Raw genomic sequence first — 17,868 nt, 5'->3', positions numbered from 1 at the left:
GCTTTGTTGTCCTGATGTGAACCAACTACTTGATTTACAGGTTTGCAAGGTTTTACATTCAAATCACAATTCAAAAGTTCCCCTGTATACTGCATACAGCAAGTATTTCTACATCAAGGTATTATTTTCTAGTTCCATCATACTTGTTGTCACAGTACAGTATTTTGTATTTGCCTAAATTATTTTTTTCCTTCCCTGCCATGCAAATCCATACTTTTTATATATCCTACAGAAGACAAAAAGAGGAAGATGACCAAAGAGGATTTGAATGAGACATTTCACCCTTGTGTTTTCTTAACGTTGCCCTCGCTGTAAACCCGAACAGTGCAATTAACCAAATGAAATGAGTTTATTTCACTCAAATATTACTGAAAGGTCCTTGTACTTAATAGAAAAAAGTTAAGTGAACTCAATAACTGATTATATTGAACTGAATGAGTGCAGCAGGACTGCATAAGGAGTAATATTTTTTTTATTAAAACTCGTGTTTATTGATTATCCGTCATGCATCTCATTCTTGATCTATATACGGATTAAGCTGGCCACGCTTGTTGTGACAGATATTATTATTATTAGCCTACTACTTTTTTTGAGCAGCTGAAACATGAGAACCTTGCACTAATTTGACAGAATTTAAACAAATGAAGAATAAATGAATTCAAAATGGTAAAAAGGGAAATTGAAAAATGAGTCTGTGTTATAGAAGCTGATAAAAACCAGTCCATCTAAAGATAACTTCTCAGAACATGTTGAAAAGTTGAAATCATTGCCAATGATATGGTAACTTTACATATTATGTAAATGAATATTAATAGTGTTTCTGCAAATAACTGTATCCTGAAAATGGATGCAAATAAATATGATACAATACATTTAATTTTGAAATATTATTATCTGGTGTTTATATATGTGAATAAATGGGTTCAATTCCCACTGTATGCTTTGGATACAAGTCTTGTGAAAGTCATAAATGGCACAACAAACGCAGTTTGCATGTAATAGTTTTATTATGGATAAAGAGTGAAAGAAATGACAGATAAGCAAACTCTTAAGGTGATAACTTCCTCCTCACTCTAGTCTATTTAGAAATAAATATTGCATGCAGAAAGAATAAAGTGTTTTGGTCTGATAAGTTCCTAAAAGCAATAACAGGAGCACTTGTTTCATCCTCAGTTTCAGCTCTTATTCTGATGGCTTTCCTAGTAATTTCAGCTCTTTTGTTGCTTGAGAAAGGAAAGACGATCTCTTTGAAAGACTGGGAATGAAACAAAACTCAGGGGCCCCGTGGGGCCCAAAGGTAATGTGGCTCCTAAATGGACAATAGAGGCTTTTATACGGAGAATCACACAGACGGTCTTGTTCTTGTTTTACTTCTTTGTCTCTTCAATCTGTTCAACTTCACTGGATTCGTCCACCACTTTACCATTGATCATGGTTTGCGTTACCACCTTCACTATCTTACGGGTACGAACGTCAGGCTCCTCTGTGGATAGAAAGACAGAGAGAGATGTTAGCGATATGTCAGATTCCTTTCGCTCTGTGTTGCTGTGGACGGCTCTGTTATGAGAGGCTGCTCTGTTTGGCAGTGTTTAATGTGTCATTAGTTTTCAGTCACAGCCGCTGTGGAGCCCAGGTGAGAGGACAAACGCACTCCCAGAACATTCCAGAGCCACGCTCGGATATCTGATGAATGTTTACCCAACAGTTCAAGATAGCTTAAAGTATACTTGAGCAGCAGGCTCGCTTTCACACTGCTGCCGAATATCAGTCTTTCTGCTGAAAGTATGGAAGCTTGTTTCCGCCACTGAATAAAAAATAAAAAACGTAATTGCAACTTTTTATTCTCGCAATTCTGACTTTATAACACGCAGTTGCAAGAAAAAAAGTCAGAATTACGAGAAAAAAAGTCAGAATTGCGAGAAAAAAAGTCAGAATTACAAAATAAAAGTCAGAATTAGAGGAAAAAAGTCAGAATTGCAAAATAAAAGTCAGAATTACGAGGAAAAAAAATCACTTGCGAGAAAAAAGTCAGAATTGCGAGAAAAAAAGAGTCAGAATTGCAAAATAAAAGTCCGAATTACGAGGAAAAAAGTCAGAATTGCAAAATAACAGTCAGAATTACGAGGAAAAAAATCACTATTGCGAGAAAAAAGTCAGAATTGCGAGAAAAAAAGAGTCAGAATTGCAAAATAAAAGTCAGAATTAGAGGAAAAAAGTCAGAATTGCAAAATAAAAGTCAGAATTACGAGGAAAAAAAATCACTTGCGAGAAAAAAGTCAGAATTGCGAGAAAAAAAGAGTCAGAATTGCAAAATAAAAGTCCGAATTACGAGGAAAAAAGTCAGAATTGCAAAATAACAGTCAGAATTACGAGGAAAAAAATCACTATTGCGAGAAAAAAGTCAGAATTGCGAGAAAAAAAGAGTCAGAATTGCAAAATAAAAGTCTGAATTACGAGGAAAAAAGGAAAATGTTTTTATTCCGTGGCAAAAACAAGCTTCCACACATTTGTGTGTCTCATATAAATACAGAAAAAAACATTAACAGTAAATAGATGATGCAGACTTTTATTTGTTATTATAGCCGTTTTTAAACGAAAAATTATTTTCTTTACTGCTGCTTTATTTTATTTAACTAAAAAATATGCACATTTTGATGAAAACAAATACACTACTGTTCTAAAGTTTTGGGGTTAGTAAGATTTATGTTTTAAAGAAATTATTACTTCTGCAAGTCCACATTAAATTGATAAAAATGTATTTCTTTTTCAAATAAATGCTGTTCTTTTGAACTTTCTATTCATCAAAGAATCCTGGAAAAATGCATCACATTTTCCACAAAAATGTTAAGAGGCACACCTGTTTTCGACTTTGAAAATAATAAGAAATAAATCATTATTAAAATGGAAATTAGTTTTTAATAATTTTGAATTATTATTTTGAATTGTAATGTTTCACAATATTACTGTTTTTACTGTTTTTTTAATCAAATAAATGAAGCATTGGTGAACATGAGAGACTTCTTTCAAGACGATAAAAAAAATATCTTACTGACCCCAAACTTTTAAAAGGTAGTGCATGTGTATGTGTGTGTAAATAAAAGCTCATATTTTTCTTTCTTTTTTTCTGTATGTTTTTTCCCCTTCATAATAATACCATCATCCAAAGGTCTCCCCTTTTTATCCCTTATCTTATGTTTTGTGATGTTTGTCAGTAGAAAAAAATCGTAATAATATGTCATCCTGTTACCATCATTTTCTATTGTAAACAACACTTTGTAGTTTTATGACTTGAGGAAAAGACATCCATTTCTGTGTTTTGTCTGTAGTAGGCATGAGGCGGCAGGAACAACAGCACTATTGCGAGTGTGATATTGCTTATAACAATTTTATTATGCCAATATTTGTTAGAGCTATGCAAATTTTCTCAAATGTTTGTTGAATGCAAGATTAGTTTGTGCATATTTGTAGTAGTGTTTGCTGAATGTAGCGTGTGACAGGACTCACTCTTGGGGGGTGGAGGAGGAATCTCTTTAACCCTGTGAAATAAAACAAGAAACATGAATTAAGTATCAAAACAATCATTAAGCTGCAAAAATCAGTGTCACAAAACATACCAGCAGCTGACATTACGGTGAGTAAATAATGACAATTTTGTTCATTTTGCGATTATTTTTAGCGCAATGAAATTTTTAACACAATTAATGCAACATCCGTTTTTCCCTGGCATCCTTTGGCTGCGTTGCATTATATAGTCACGCTATCATTCATTCAAATGCTATTAAACCATTAAAACGCGAAAGAGAACTTAAATCACTACTGGCGGCTCACTGGGTTCACTCACCCGAAACAGCTCTTTTTCGCGTTTGAACCATAGACTGTAAAATAATACAGACAATCGAAACGGATAATCGAAAATGGGCAAAGAGGCGGCTTAGCTGAGGTGACGGCTAGTAGTGACAGCAGAGCAATCCACCTGTCACTCAAGTGGCCACGCCCTTAATTATGCAGAACTTTAAGGCTTAATATAATTTAAACGGATGAGTTATAAAATAATTCACCCCTCTCACAGGTTTCATGAAGAGCAAAATTAGCTATATAGACCAAAACCACTTTTTATACCAGGCTGTAAACATTTTTTTTTCTGCTGTAAAGTAGGGCATATTAACATGGGGGGTCTATGGGATTGACTCTCTTTTGGAGCCTGTCTCTAGTGGCCAGTCGATGAATTGCAGTTTAAGTCACTGTGTTGGATTCAAGAGAGAAACTGGAAGGTTGCCGCTTGGTTTGATTATGTCAAAATGTCAGTTTTTGGTCAGTATCTTTGCCCTCATCTTTTGGAGAGTACAGCCTTAAATTAGTTTCAAAAGTCTTAACTGAGCATAAAGAGTTGTGAGGGAATAGGATGCGTGTCAGATCTGCGTCATGTGCGTCAGCTCTTAAAGTGACAGCAGCCTAATAAACCTGCTGCTGTCTGTGTCGTTAATGTTAATCAAAGAACAAAAGACAAAGAGAAAATCACTCGCTGCTCTTGGCTAAATAACTTTAGTAGCTTTAATAAGGATAATTTTTAATTGATAGTTTATGCATATAGCCTACAATGTATAGTTTATGTGAAGATTGTTTTACGTTCTCTTAAATCAAAAACTATTTTTTTTTAAAGTCTATTAAATGTAAAAAATTATGGCTTTCAGCTTTAATGTTGAATAGCTAAAACTAATGAAAAAATACATTTAATAGAGACATCAGTAGCTCAGTGATATCAGTGATACTGGCCTTCATTCATAGTACATAGGAATAGATGCCATTAAACAATGTTGTTTCTACATTAATTGGGAAATTTAATGTGAAGTTATTACAATATAAAAATATTGTATTTATACGCGATTAATCGTAATAAATAACAGAAAATGTGTGATTAATGATTTATTTTAATCGATTGACAGCACTACAAGTTAAGCTAACAGAAGCCGTTGCGCTCACGTTTCCTCCCCCTCCAGCAGCCTCCTGTAGGTGGCGATCTCCATCTCCAGGTTCTGCTTGATGCGCAGGAGCTGCTCGTAGTCCGTCTTGTTGCGCTGCATGTCCAGGCGCAGCTGCGACAGGTTTTCCTCCAGCTGGGCCAGGGTCGCCTGCAGTCGCTCCATCTCTATGGTGTACTTCTGCCCCGTCTCACCCAGGTTACCCTCCAGAGCCGACACCTGTCAGGGGAATTTGTTAGTTGAAGCCTAACACTTCGTTGGTTAGCACACACATTAACACATGGAGCAGTGGTGGTCAAGTGGGAGATTCAAGTTTAAATTGGAATCCTGTTTCCATCTCTTTTCCCAAACATTTTCTGTCCTCCCTTTATAACCGGCAATTACGAGTTTATATCCCCCAATTCTGAAGAAAAATTGTGATAAAAAAAAAGTCAGAATTGTGAGATAAAAAGATAACAATTGTTTATTCTGTGGCAGAAACAAGCTTCCATTCAACAGTTCTGCTCTGGAATTATAGGTAATATTTCCGTTGGAAAATTTAGCAAAAGCAGACAATATTGTGTCTAAAACACAATCTTAACTTCTTATTTATTAAACTGTTGTGTAAAATCAGTATGACATTTGCTATTCGGGACAAAAACAGCACTCATATGATGTTGCACTCTTTACTCGTACGATATTTCTTATCATATCATATATAAATATATGAAACTCGTACGGGGCATTTTTGCCCTGATATGGCTGTTGATTTAATGTGTTAATATATACATATATTAATGCTTGGTTTCAAAAGGAATCGTTGCATGATATAAACTGTTACATCCCAAAATACATGTAAATGTGGGTGTGTGTTTGGTGAATAATTACCATGGAAATTAAGCTATTCCATAAGTAAATAAATACATCGATACTATTTATTTTACATGTAATCATGTTTAAACTGCCAACCACCAGGTAGTGATAAGGTGAACCGTCCAGACAATGAGGCTTATTTAACTACTGCTCACATGCTGATGAGGAGGAAACCGTTTATACACTTACAGGCCACTATTCCTGCAAAACTTTAATGCACTATCTGCTTTCATTGTCCTTTTGTGTTCCACAGGGGAAAGAAAGTCATCCAGGTTTGGACAGAATTGAGGGCAGATGACAGAATTAGGGCATTAAAAGGTACAATGGCTTAATGCACCTACTTTCACCCTTAAAATATAACAGTACCAGCAGAGAAACTACAAAACAACCCCCATGTGAACTCACATCTTGGCTTATTTACACAAGCGTGACCTGTTGATAGCTACTACATCTGAGATGCTGGGAGTGATCCTGGACTGGCAAGAGACTCAAAGGTCATGAAAACAAGCAAACCTGTTTCTGATTGAACGTTCTGATGGAAGAGTTCCTCTTTGGAGATTTACTTTAAGTAGGGTTTCGACATAATCCAACAACAAACTGTGTCTGTGCTTCTTGCATCGCACATTTGACTCGTGAAAGCAAGTAATGGCATGTGATGGAGCATTTATGGCCTGGGTCATTCAAATAGTCTCGACATAAAGGGCAGGGTTTCACTTTCCAGTGGTAAGCTGTAACTGTATCTGCATTGGCCACGGCTCTAGAGGTTCACTCAGGGAACAGAAATGGTACTTAAAAGGTTCCTCCTGCCTGGTTCTGACCTGTTTGTGAAGGCTCTCCAGTTCCACTTCCAGTGTCTGCAGAAAGCGCTGCCTCTCGGTAAGTTCACTCTGAGACCCTCTCAGCGCTTCATTACTCTCACGCACCTGCATATGCACCATCTCCAGCTAAACACACACATATACAGGGAAATGGGTTACAAAAGTGTTCTGCATACAAGACCACCATGCAACAGTCCAAAGTGATCTATCCTGCTGGAGGTTTGTTGCACTGCAGCACCAATTCAGTTATAATAACATGGTACCATTTACCATAAAGATGATTACCATATTCATTTTCAAATTTTATGAAATACATTCAAATGAAACCATGGTTCCATATCCAAAAGTATTTTTGAAGTACTTAATATAAATATCTTGGTTAAACATACTAAAAATGCCAAGCTACCATGTCATAAAAACATAGTAATACCACTGTATTTCTAAACTACTGTACGGAAATTTCATGGTTTCAATTACCAACAATACCATGGTATTACCATGGTTCTGTGTCCAAAGGTATTTTTTAAATACCTTGGAGTACCATGTAAATACCTTGGTTTCATACACAAAAAAAATATATCATGGTACGGTTTTTATGTCCAAAAAACATGTTAATACCACAGTATTTTTGAAGTACCTTGAAATAACTATACAGTAGGCTATATACTGTACCATAGTTCACATGTATGTGAAAATTCCATATAAAAAAAAAAACCATGGTAATAACACAGTATGTTTAAAGCACCATATGTAAATACTATGGTTACACGCACCAAAAATACCATGGTATATTAAAATAGTTTCATGTCCAAAAGTATTTTGGAAGTACCTTGAAGTACCATATAAATACCATGCTATAAAAACCATGATATTAAAGTGTCTCCATATAAAAAAATATAAAAAAACATGGTAATATCACAGTATTTTTGAAGTACCTTAAAATAACTCGTAAATACCATAGCCAACATGTATTAAAACCAACAACATTATTTTGGTTCCATATTAAAAAACATGGTAATAAGTATTTTTTAAACACCATACGTAAATACTATGGTTACATATACCAAAAATACCATGGTATTGCAATAGTTTAATGTCCAAAAGTATTTTGGGGAAGTACCTTGAAGTACTATATATAAATACCATGCTTTAGCTTACAAAAAAAAAAAAAAACATGATATTAAAGTGGCTCCATATTCGAAAAACATGGTAATAATACCACAGTATTTTCGAAGTACCTTCCCTTCAACTCTGACGACGATGTGAATCGAAAAGATTTTGTCTTTGCATTTGGCCTCTAGATAAAGTATTTTTTTGCATAAGTACCTTACCTTCACTTTCCAAAAATATCATCATATTACCATGGTAATGTCATAGTACTTTAAAATACTTTGGAGTAACATGTAAATACCATGCTTTAGTGTACAAAAATACCATATACCATTAAAACTGGTCAAAAGCACATGGTTGTACCAGGTGAAATGTCATCTGGGTCTATAGGAAACTCTAAATGGGGGCTGGCAGACAAGGTACTGTTTATGACCCTGTTCCCATGGGAGCACCAACCTTTTTACGGTACCAGTTCTCAGCGTCTTCCTTGTTCTTCTGGACAATGCCTTCATACTGAAACCTGAGGTCAGAAAGAACCGTCCCCAGCTCTGGCCCACGGGCCGCATCCACCTCCACACTGACTTCCTCTTGAGCAACCCGGGCCCTCAGGCTGTCCAATTCCTGCAGAGACAGTGGAAAAACTAATGAGAGAATCATAGAGACAAGGATGTGGCACGAGACTAAACTAATTGTGTGATAATATTCTGTGGAACTAATAACAACTGTTAGTCTTGGACTAATGAGACATTTAAGTTTGTGTCTGGTAAATGTGTGTGAATTTTGTGTTTGAACATTGGGTTGTGGTTTGTGTGGTGATATGAGACTGCAGAGTGAATTTTGGGAATTTGATACCACGTGGTGGCACACGGTGGGTGGAAGTTACTTCATTATTAAGGTCTTCTCAATGAATATTTAATAGAGTTTATCTTATGTTACTCACAAAGGGAGCATGCAATGTGCCTCTCACAAAAACAGACAAACACTCCAGATATATTTTGAATATTCTACAACCGTGACACCACGCCCTTCTGTCCAAATATACCCTGAGTGTACAGTATGCGTGAGAAAGTATGAGAATGGTACTGTACTTCCTGAACATTATTTATTTTCTATGTCAATGCGCCAGCAACAATTGCAAGTCCAACAAACACATACTGTATTATTTTCCAATGCAATTCACAACAAAACATAATGGCCATTATCACAGACTGTTATTAAGTACTTGTCTTTTTCACGTCAACTATTGTCATTTCAGAGCTGCAGTTTGAAGAGAATCTTGCTGAGCAAGTTAGTTAAACTAGACATGTTTATAGCTAGCTACCTGAATACCTTAATCTGGTGTAATGGCACAGATCTTTAATGGTAACTCTATTTCCCTCTTAAGTACTGGGACTTGTTACTTTCAAAGTAACACAAGAATTCAAGTATTAGTATTTGTACTGCTTCTTTGCACTTGGAATTTGTTGGCCAAGCATTTGCATCTTTGTGTATTTGTGTAAAGCAAGTTTCAGCATTTGACTTCATGCCAGGAGGTTAGCTACGAGGGACATCTTAGATTTCATTTGACAAAAGAACGACATGGATTGGGTTACAAGTGATTCCTTGTCCTTGTCTATCAAAGCCAACAGAGGTCACCGCTTGACACTCTTCAAGGGTTTGAGACAAGCCTGTCACAGAGGTAACCATCCATTCCATGAATGTATGCAGAAAAGGGGCATTACATTAACAGAAAGTTGGAAGGAATGGAAAACCATTGAACTCTGGACTGGTTCACGTCCTACTCTTAATGTACACTAACATGCTACCCCTAGTCTAACAAGTTTGTAGACTGAGGGAATTTTGCACTGTGGAGAGGCAGTTGCTTCTCTATAAGGTGCAGGATTCATCACTCTGTTTCCACGTCCTTACCTCCTCATGATTCTTCTTCAGGAAGTAGAGTTCCTCTTTCAGGCTGTCCAGGTCTCCACGGAGCGAGGCGATGATCTGGTCATGGTCTGACTTGGCTTTCTTCAGGGCCACACAGTCGCGCTCCACCGACTGACACATCGCGCTCTCCGTCTCCCATCTGCAAGCACACATCCAGTACATGCCTCCTAAAGTTCCTCAACAGATGTTTAGAAGAGGTTTCGAGAGGTGCGCGCACTCACTTGATTCTGAAATCATCTGCAGCCAGCTTGGCATTATCGATCTCAAGCATGATCCGAGCGTTCTCCAGGGTCTTCTTCCTTAACTGTAAGGTACAGCATGAGAAGATGAATGCCTTCATCTCAAACACATTATTGAAAGCACAAATCAAATTATTATAGTGAGAGTGTAATTAATTATTACGCCTGGCATAATTACAACTAGGGGTATCCAATCCTGCTCCTGGAAAGTCAGCTTCATGCAGGGTTTGGGTGCTTCTCAATATTCAAATGGATGCTTCCGTGTTTCCTTGGTCTAGCCTGTGACCCGGAAACCAATCAAAGTTAGTCAACTTGAAGGACATCTTAATTCTCCAATTGCACCGCAAGAAAGCGAGGAACGAGGAGTGAGGAAGCTTCCAGAGTAACTACAGAGTAACGATTTCTCCTCCCCTTTCACATCTGTCCCAATAATTTTAATTGATGTTTTACCTTTGCAGATAATATAAAGCTACATCTCACATATTTCAACAGGGCATCTTGCTTTATTATGGTATTATTTATTATGAATTTCTAAACCAAACATTAACAAAAGAAAGTGCAGATCCCTTGAGCACAGCTGATGACGCTTTGAAGTGACGCTTGAGTGATCAAGAATATTCCAATATACAAATAGGCTTTCCTTCAATTAATCCGTCCTCATTTCCTTTCCTTGCATTCCAAGGGGAGTGGAGTTAGGAAGTGAGGAAAGGAAGTGAGGATAAGAAATGAGAAGCACCCCTCGTCTCCACCCCTAATTAAACACAGCCGAACCAGCTAATCAAGGTCTTTATGATCACTCAAAACCTTCGGGCATGTGTGTTGGAGCAGGTAGAAACAAAACCCTGGGGGAAGGTTCCCGTCCAGGAGCAGGATTGGACAGTCCTGTCATAGACGCCACACATGGAGGATCTCAGGATTATGTTGCTTTTCTAAAGGGACACAATGGTGAGGTGAACTTAATTCACCAGTTCGTGGTGCTGTTTGAACTTACAGTAGTACCATTGGGGAACCGGCCGAGTGTTTCAACCATTAGACGACCCCTTTTACAAAGCTATTTATTCAGATTTAAGTATTAGGTACTTTCCTGCTTTGTTAAAAGGTAACTGTTTAGTCTGACGGTAGGTAATCATTTAACTATGTCTGTCTGTTATGGCCAATGATCAGAAACATTGCAGAGCAGACTTTCAGAGCATGTGTATACCTACACAGTATGAGTCATGCATGTTTTTATGTTCAAAAGGCCTTAAGGACATTGTCCACATACTTCCTGTTCAAGGGCATGGGCTTGGGCCATCATGGAATCAATATCGTGGCCTTTCGGCACACGGTCCAGCATCAGCTGTTTGATCCTCAGCTCCAGGTCAGCGTTGGACTTCTCCAGAGTGCGAACCTTGTCTAGGTAGTTGGCCAGTCGGCTGTTGAGGCTTTGCATGGCCTCTTTCTCATTGGTGCTGTTACCATGAAGGCCGTTGTGGGACAGGTTGCTCAGACCGTTCAGATCTGACATGCTCAATGAGGACGAGCGAGACAGGGGCTTGGAGGCAGCGAACGAGACGGAGGCTTTGGACCGGGCTCGTCCGCTGTCCCTCAGAGACATGCTGGAGAAAGAGGGCTGCCGGCCCAGAGAGAAACTCCGTACTGAGAAACTGGACGCCATGACCTCTGAAAGGAGAAGTATTACAGTATGTCACACATGAATGCTCAGTGTTTTTGATGAATGTCTATCACCAAAAAGTTGAATAATATCCTTGTAAAATATCACCATATAAGAAATGGATTGCACAACATTGTTTAATTTAAATATATACTAACACTATATCAAAATGTACACTAAGGTATACAACCGTAAATGTAATGTGTGCTTTTAGAATAAAAATAAGCCTAAAACCTCCATCATAGCCAGAAACCTTTTGCTGAAAAAAACTAGTAACAACATTATGCAAAGAAAATCATATGTGGTGTAGAAGAACATCACACATCTCCACCTAACCTCAAGACTCCCAGCTTAAAAATGCTCTTCATACAAATGGACTTTTCAAACCAAGAATTTTCCATTGCTCCCCCACGCTGGATTTTACATCTAGAAGTAAACGTCCAAACTCAGTAAAAAATGACTTCTCAACTCTGGGCTGCTTAAGAGAGTTGGTTCACACCTTCCTAATCCATTTATCTCCTGCCATAAAGTGATAACCGTCTGACAGCTTGCTTCTGTAAAAGAGCTCTGGGCTGAGTTTTTCATGCTGATCTGGGACCAGAATCCCAACTCAGTAATGTCAGGGGTGAATCTGACAAAGTAATGTCCGGTTATATAAAAAAAATAAAAATAATGTGTGCATATATATAAAATATAAGACCATTTTGCAATGTGACATTATTAGCATGACAATTAACCACATTTGAAGTCCCAGTAATGAGATACATATATATAATTTTATGTATTTATTTTTTCAAATAAGTAATGTTCAAATCATATAAGGGTTTTTTGGGGGGTGAAATAGATCTCAGATCAGTAGCAGAAACTGAACCAATGCTGAGGAAACAAGTCTTACCCAGTCCAACTATAGCAATAGACATCAGTTGTTTTATAATACTTCTGTTGAAATGCTTGAACAAACATTTAACTGTTTATGTTTTCTACTTAGTGAAATATTAAGGGCATCAAGCAATGCACAAAACTTAACTGAACGATAAAGATCACATGACATGTAAATGGACACTCTACTGTTATTTTATGTTGGCACATCAAACAATGAACCAAATGTGAGGTTTGTATAACTCATAGATATCAATTAAAAAGGAAACTTTTTCTCAAACCATGCACCCAAGAATTTAGAATTACATAGTCACTTATAATTTCTTCAATTTAAATCTATGTAAGTGAATATTAATAAAAGTACCACATTTAATGTGAATCATAACATATACAAGTAGTCAACATTTGAAGTGGATCAAAACCTTTCATCAATATTATACATGAATTTTGAACAATACCCGTTCTTGTCTTAGGAACATCCACTTCAAATGTTGACTACTGTATAATTCCAAAGTCCAAATGTATAATATTAAAATTAAAAGTTGATTTATATGTGGTTATTTTTTACAAGAGAATAAGTTTAAGATGATTCATACCTGTTGAAGGGCTCCTGTGGTGAGGGATGTGTACAGCGTTAAGCTGTGGTCAGTTCTTAACGGTGTCCTCATATAGAGCTCAGGACAGGGGGCGGGGCTTACAGCACCTGAACACCTGTGGGCGGAGTCAACCTGACTCTCTCTCTATCTGCAGTTCTTCACATCGCTGTTACTCAAGACACCAGAGATCATGGCTTTAAATATTCAACAGGTTTCTGATGTAACGTGAACAAAGAGAATGAAAAAACAAAGGCTGCTCTATGTGCCTGCAGGACAAGATCTATGAGCCAGAACAATGTCTACTATACTATATTATACTATGCTTATCTCTCTGAACTAGATCTGAAGGATAGCCTATCTTTTCAGTAGTTTGCTTATCAAACTGTGCTCTACTGAACAAAAATGATGGTGGCCTGGCCTAATTTACAGAGGCTACGTTCACACAGAGACTGAATATGGCTGTCCTGTATTTATGTGCTTAATAAAAAATAAAAAAAATAAAATAAAAATTCTGTCATCATTTATTCACCGTCTTGATGTTTCAAAGCTGTATGACTTTATACCTTCTGTGGAAACATAGAAGATATTTTGAAGAAAGTTGGTAATCAAACCATTTTGGTTACCATTGACTTCCACTGCTTAAAAAAAAGCACATTACATTATTACAAACCTGCAAGTTTTGAACAGGAATCGTGGTTAAAAATCAAGCTTTGAACAGCTATATCATATTCCAAAACAAAGCTATTTTCCAGCAGGGAAGAACCATTCGCCTTTTCTTAAAGTTTGCAATAAATATAGGCTATATGATACGCACAGTCCGATTAAGTCAAGCTGCTCTGGTTAACACCTTTTAAATGTGCACAACACTGGTGTAATCCTTCTCTCAAACTGTGTCCTGGGAACAGGAGCTGAGTAGCAAACAGAGATCTTTTGTGTCAGCTCTAAACACAATAAGTATCCAGATCTCTGGACTCTCTGAACTCTCAGATGGCACCACGATTGATTCGATTCACACATCCATGTGTGTTTCAGGTTACATGTTGCCTAGTCCATTTCCTACGTGCCTGTAAACACACATTCTGACATGGACGCTCACCGCAGTGACATTCCTGATCCTCTCTCTCACACTGAGGTTCAGGGTTTCTAAGTATGAGCAATGGTGAAAGAGTATATAAAGATTTGGTTCAGTACAGTAGAGATTTTTACATTATCTTAAGCAGTGTTGGGTGTAATTAATTGCTAAGTATTACTGTAATTTAATTACTTTCCCCTTAAACAGTATAGTAAGGGATTACTTGTGTAATTGCATTAAATACTGCTAGACTACAAAACAATTTATATAAAACTACAGTGGATTTAACATCAAAATTTAATGTAAATATGTGTGTTTTTGATGTAACCTTCTCCCTTAGAAATACTTTGGTCAGTTGAAGGATAATTTATGCAGATGTATATAAAAAAAAAAATTAAAGTGTACTTTCCTGTGTATTGTTCAACTGGTCGAGGTTGATATGGATTTAGAAAATAATTCGTAATAATCCAATACTTTTCAGAGAGAGTAATTAGTATAGTAATACTTTTTTAGAGTAACTTACCCAACACTGCATGGTCTTGAGAAAAGAAAATGCTTGTCGATGCAAAACTCGCCTATAATTTAATTATAATAATTTAGTTTTATTTATAATATTTTATTAGGCTATACATTATTTATTATATTATAATTGATCTTCATGCATTTATTAAAATTGACTTCATGTAATCCATAAAAAACACGAAAACAAAATATTTTCATAATATTTTTAAGTGATTAAAACTGATCCAATTTTACTGACTAAATTTCTTATATAGGGAATTCACTATTTGATCATCTCTCTTGCTCTTTTACGGCACCATGGGTGGGCGAATGGATCCGCAGCATGGAGACATTGCAAGGGATGGAAAAGAAAGACAAATTAGGAGCAATTCATACAGTATACGAGCTTTTCGAGCAGCTCAGGTAGATCACGGGTTCTTTCTGTCGGAGTAATTACTCAACATATGTTTGGCTCACATTCATCCCAGAGTCTTTGTTCTGTAATGCCAGGAGCATGACTTATTTGTCATATTGAATCCCTTCCTACAACTTTTACTGGAGTACAACATTTCAGTACTACAACGAAAAGAGTTTTGACAGTCCTTAAAGGAACGGCTCACACAAAAATAAAAGTTACATGCATTTTTGAAGAATATTCTGGCCACTTTTCTCCACATGATGAAAGTAAAGGTGTCTGTCAGGCTCCAAAAAAATAAAACCCACCACAAAGTATATTTTGCTTCTGTCTTCTGAAAGTTTTGTGCAAGGAACGGACCAAAATTGAAGTTGTGATACACTGAAAATTTTGATATTCATGTTATCCAGTTGTTATAATATGTATTAATATTTTGAATGATCTTTTGGTAAAACATTGGTAACACTCAATGGTCCACTTCAGACATTCTACTACTACAACTACATACATTCTACTAACTAATAACTTTGCAAATACACTTATTCTACTAACCCGAACCCCAACCCTAACCCTAACAGTCTATTAATACTCTACTAATACTCTAATGGGAGTTAAATGGCATGTTGCAAAGTTACCATTGAAATAAAGTGTTAGCAATCTTTTTACTTGTTTCAGTTTTCATTATAATTTTAGCTTTAGTAATATTGTTATGTGGTACTTTTATTATTATTTTTTATTTAATTAAATTTTAGTTTTAGCCATTTAGTACTTCAGATTTGACTGGTTTGCAAAGGTTAAGTTTTTCATCTAATAGCCTATTTATTTTATTGTATTTATTTCATCTATTTAATTTGACAGAAATTATATTTAATAGTTTTAGTTGATCTTAACTCAGGGGCTGTTTACACGACACTAAAAACTAAAAACAGAAGAAAAAAAAAATTCGTTTTGGCCATTCATTTACACGACAATGGTGTTTTGGGGGCCTGAAAACACTTTTGAAAACGCGTTTCAGGGTACGTTTACACGACAACGATCTTCTTAAAACGGAGATGTTTTTCCTTTGAGTTTTCCGCGTACAGGCGACACTGTCAAAACGATCCCCGTTCACACGGATCCGCGAAAACTACTGAAGCCGCTGTATTCTGCTTCCAGGCCAGTAGATGGCGATGAAACACTATAGACTGAACACGTAATACGCGTGTGCAAGACGTCATCGTCTTCAGAGATTCGGGTTTTCGTTGTTTACACGGAGACCGTTCTCAAAAACTTGCTCTTTGAAACCCGTTTTCAAAAGTTTGCGTTTTCAGGCACCCAAAACACCGCTGTCGTGTAAACGAACGGCCAAAACGCATAAAGTTTTAGTTCAAAACGGTGTCGTGTAAACAGCGCCTCAAAGTGCAAGTTTTTGAAAACGATAAAGTCCCGGCGTAGACTACAAAAACATGTATGTGTGAAAACGCTGACGTCATGCGCATGCGTGTTACGTGTTCAGTCTGCGTGTAGTCAGAGAATGTCTAATATGGCGAGAAGTTTCACTCTCAGTACACTTCCGGCTTCTGAACTGGTTGCAGTTCCTCTCTGATTCCATATGAGGGCGCTCACAGGACGAGTGCAGAATGAATGGAGGTCTATGGCGTTATACCAATAAAAATCCACTTTTCTCAGGATATAATTTTTTGTCTAGTAATTTGAATATTGTATTCGAAAGGAGATGCAAATAAATTACACATTGCTGGGTGTTAGATTTTTTTGAGTCACTTATTTGCTTTAAAAAGTCTTTTAAAGTGTCAATGACGTCATACACATGTACGACCAGAGATACTGCTTAACGGCAATCCTTCAGTCACTTTGGTGCTTTCGCGCTCTGCACTTTCTTTTCACTCGAGGCATCAACAACACAGCTGACACAGGTAAACACACGTGCTAGAAGAGTTTTTGTTTTGTTTGTTTCTGGTCCCGCTGCGGATGACACGATGCCATCAAGCGGTATCTCTGGTCGTAATCAGTCCTTCACTGACCAATCAGCGTTCATTAGCAGAATGCTAGCGTGTTATGGGCAACAACAACTCAACCTGTAAGAAATCAAAAGGACATAAGTACTCGTTCATTCAACTTTCGACCTATAACCCATGTTGAACTTGCAAAATCTACAATCAGATCTGAGATTTCTCAACGGCAATCGGGTGAAAGAGACAAATTTAGCCGTCTAGCCCCATAGACTCCCATTCATTTTGCACTCATGGCGATCGCCCCCAGTGGAACTCTGGTGGAACTACAACCAAAATACGGTACAATAGGACTTAATAGGGAGTGGGCAGGCTCTCCGTAGACGGGCTCTGGTGTAGTATTTATTTAGAAAGTGACATCGCCACCAACTGGCCTGGCATGAATAATACAGGGTTTTTAGTTGTTTTTCGCAGATCCGTCTGAATGGGGATCGTTTTGACAACATTGTCGTCTGTATGCGGAAAACTCAAAGGAAAAACTTTTCCTTTTAGTACATTGTTGTCATGTAAACAAACCCTCAATTTTCAATTACTGAAGGAATAATATCTTTTCAATGAAGCAAAACTGGTCTGAACAATTCGTTCTTGAATTAAATTGATCCAGTTCTCGAGTTCAACTCACAGACTCATTGATCCAGGAGCAGCTGTTAACAACTGGAGGGGAAGACTATGAGTAAAAGCGACTTATATTCCAGTTTGTTCCTCAGACAAAGCAATTGAATAACTTCAGAAAACTTGAATTGAATTTCTTGGTATGTTTATGGTGCTTTCTGTCTTTGTGAAGCTTGAAAGCTCCAGTCTCCATCCTCTTTCATTAT

At 37.1% G+C, this 17,868-nt stretch overlaps 1 protein-coding gene across 1 annotated transcript; it reads right to left on the bottom strand.

The window, feature by feature from the left end:
• Window positions 1–984: 984 nt before the first annotated feature.
• LOC311285085 (keratin, type I cytoskeletal 18) lies at window positions 985–13,094 on the bottom strand. The gene is made up of 9 exons (XM_084400530.1): window positions 13,054–13,094; window positions 11,189–11,586; window positions 9,907–9,989; window positions 9,668–9,824; window positions 8,216–8,380; window positions 6,650–6,775; window positions 4,981–5,198; window positions 3,505–3,536; window positions 985–1,483 (listed from the first exon to the last, which is right to left on the bottom strand). Exons 2-9 carry the CDS (start codon window positions 11,579–11,581, stop codon window positions 1,368–1,370), a joined length of 1,290 nt encoding a protein of 429 aa, XP_084256656.1. The 5' UTR covers window positions 11,582–11,586; window positions 13,054–13,094; the 3' UTR covers window positions 985–1,367.
• Between the last annotated feature and the right edge of the window lie 4,774 nt (window positions 13,095–17,868).

This window comes from Rutilus rutilus (genome assembly GCF_951802725.1).
Source record: "Rutilus rutilus genome assembly, chromosome: 25".
Lineage (NCBI taxonomy): Eukaryota > Metazoa > Chordata > Actinopteri > Cypriniformes > Leuciscidae > Rutilus > Rutilus rutilus.
This window is presented reverse-complemented; position numbering and strand designations above follow the sequence as displayed.

Coding starts and splice junctions, on each gene's coding strand:
- LOC311285085 (XM_084400530.1), bottom strand. CDS start 11,581: ATGGCGTCCAGTTTCTCAGTACGGAGTTTCTCTCTGGGCCGGCAGCCC. Junction 9,825..9,906: donor GCAGATGATTTCAGAATCAA/GTGAGTGCGCGC, acceptor GTGTGCTTGCAG/ATGGGAGACGGAGAGCGCGA. Junction 5,199..6,649: donor TGGAGAGCCTTCACAAACAG/GTCAGAACCAGG, acceptor TTCCCCTGACAG/GTGTCGGCTCTGGAGGGTAA.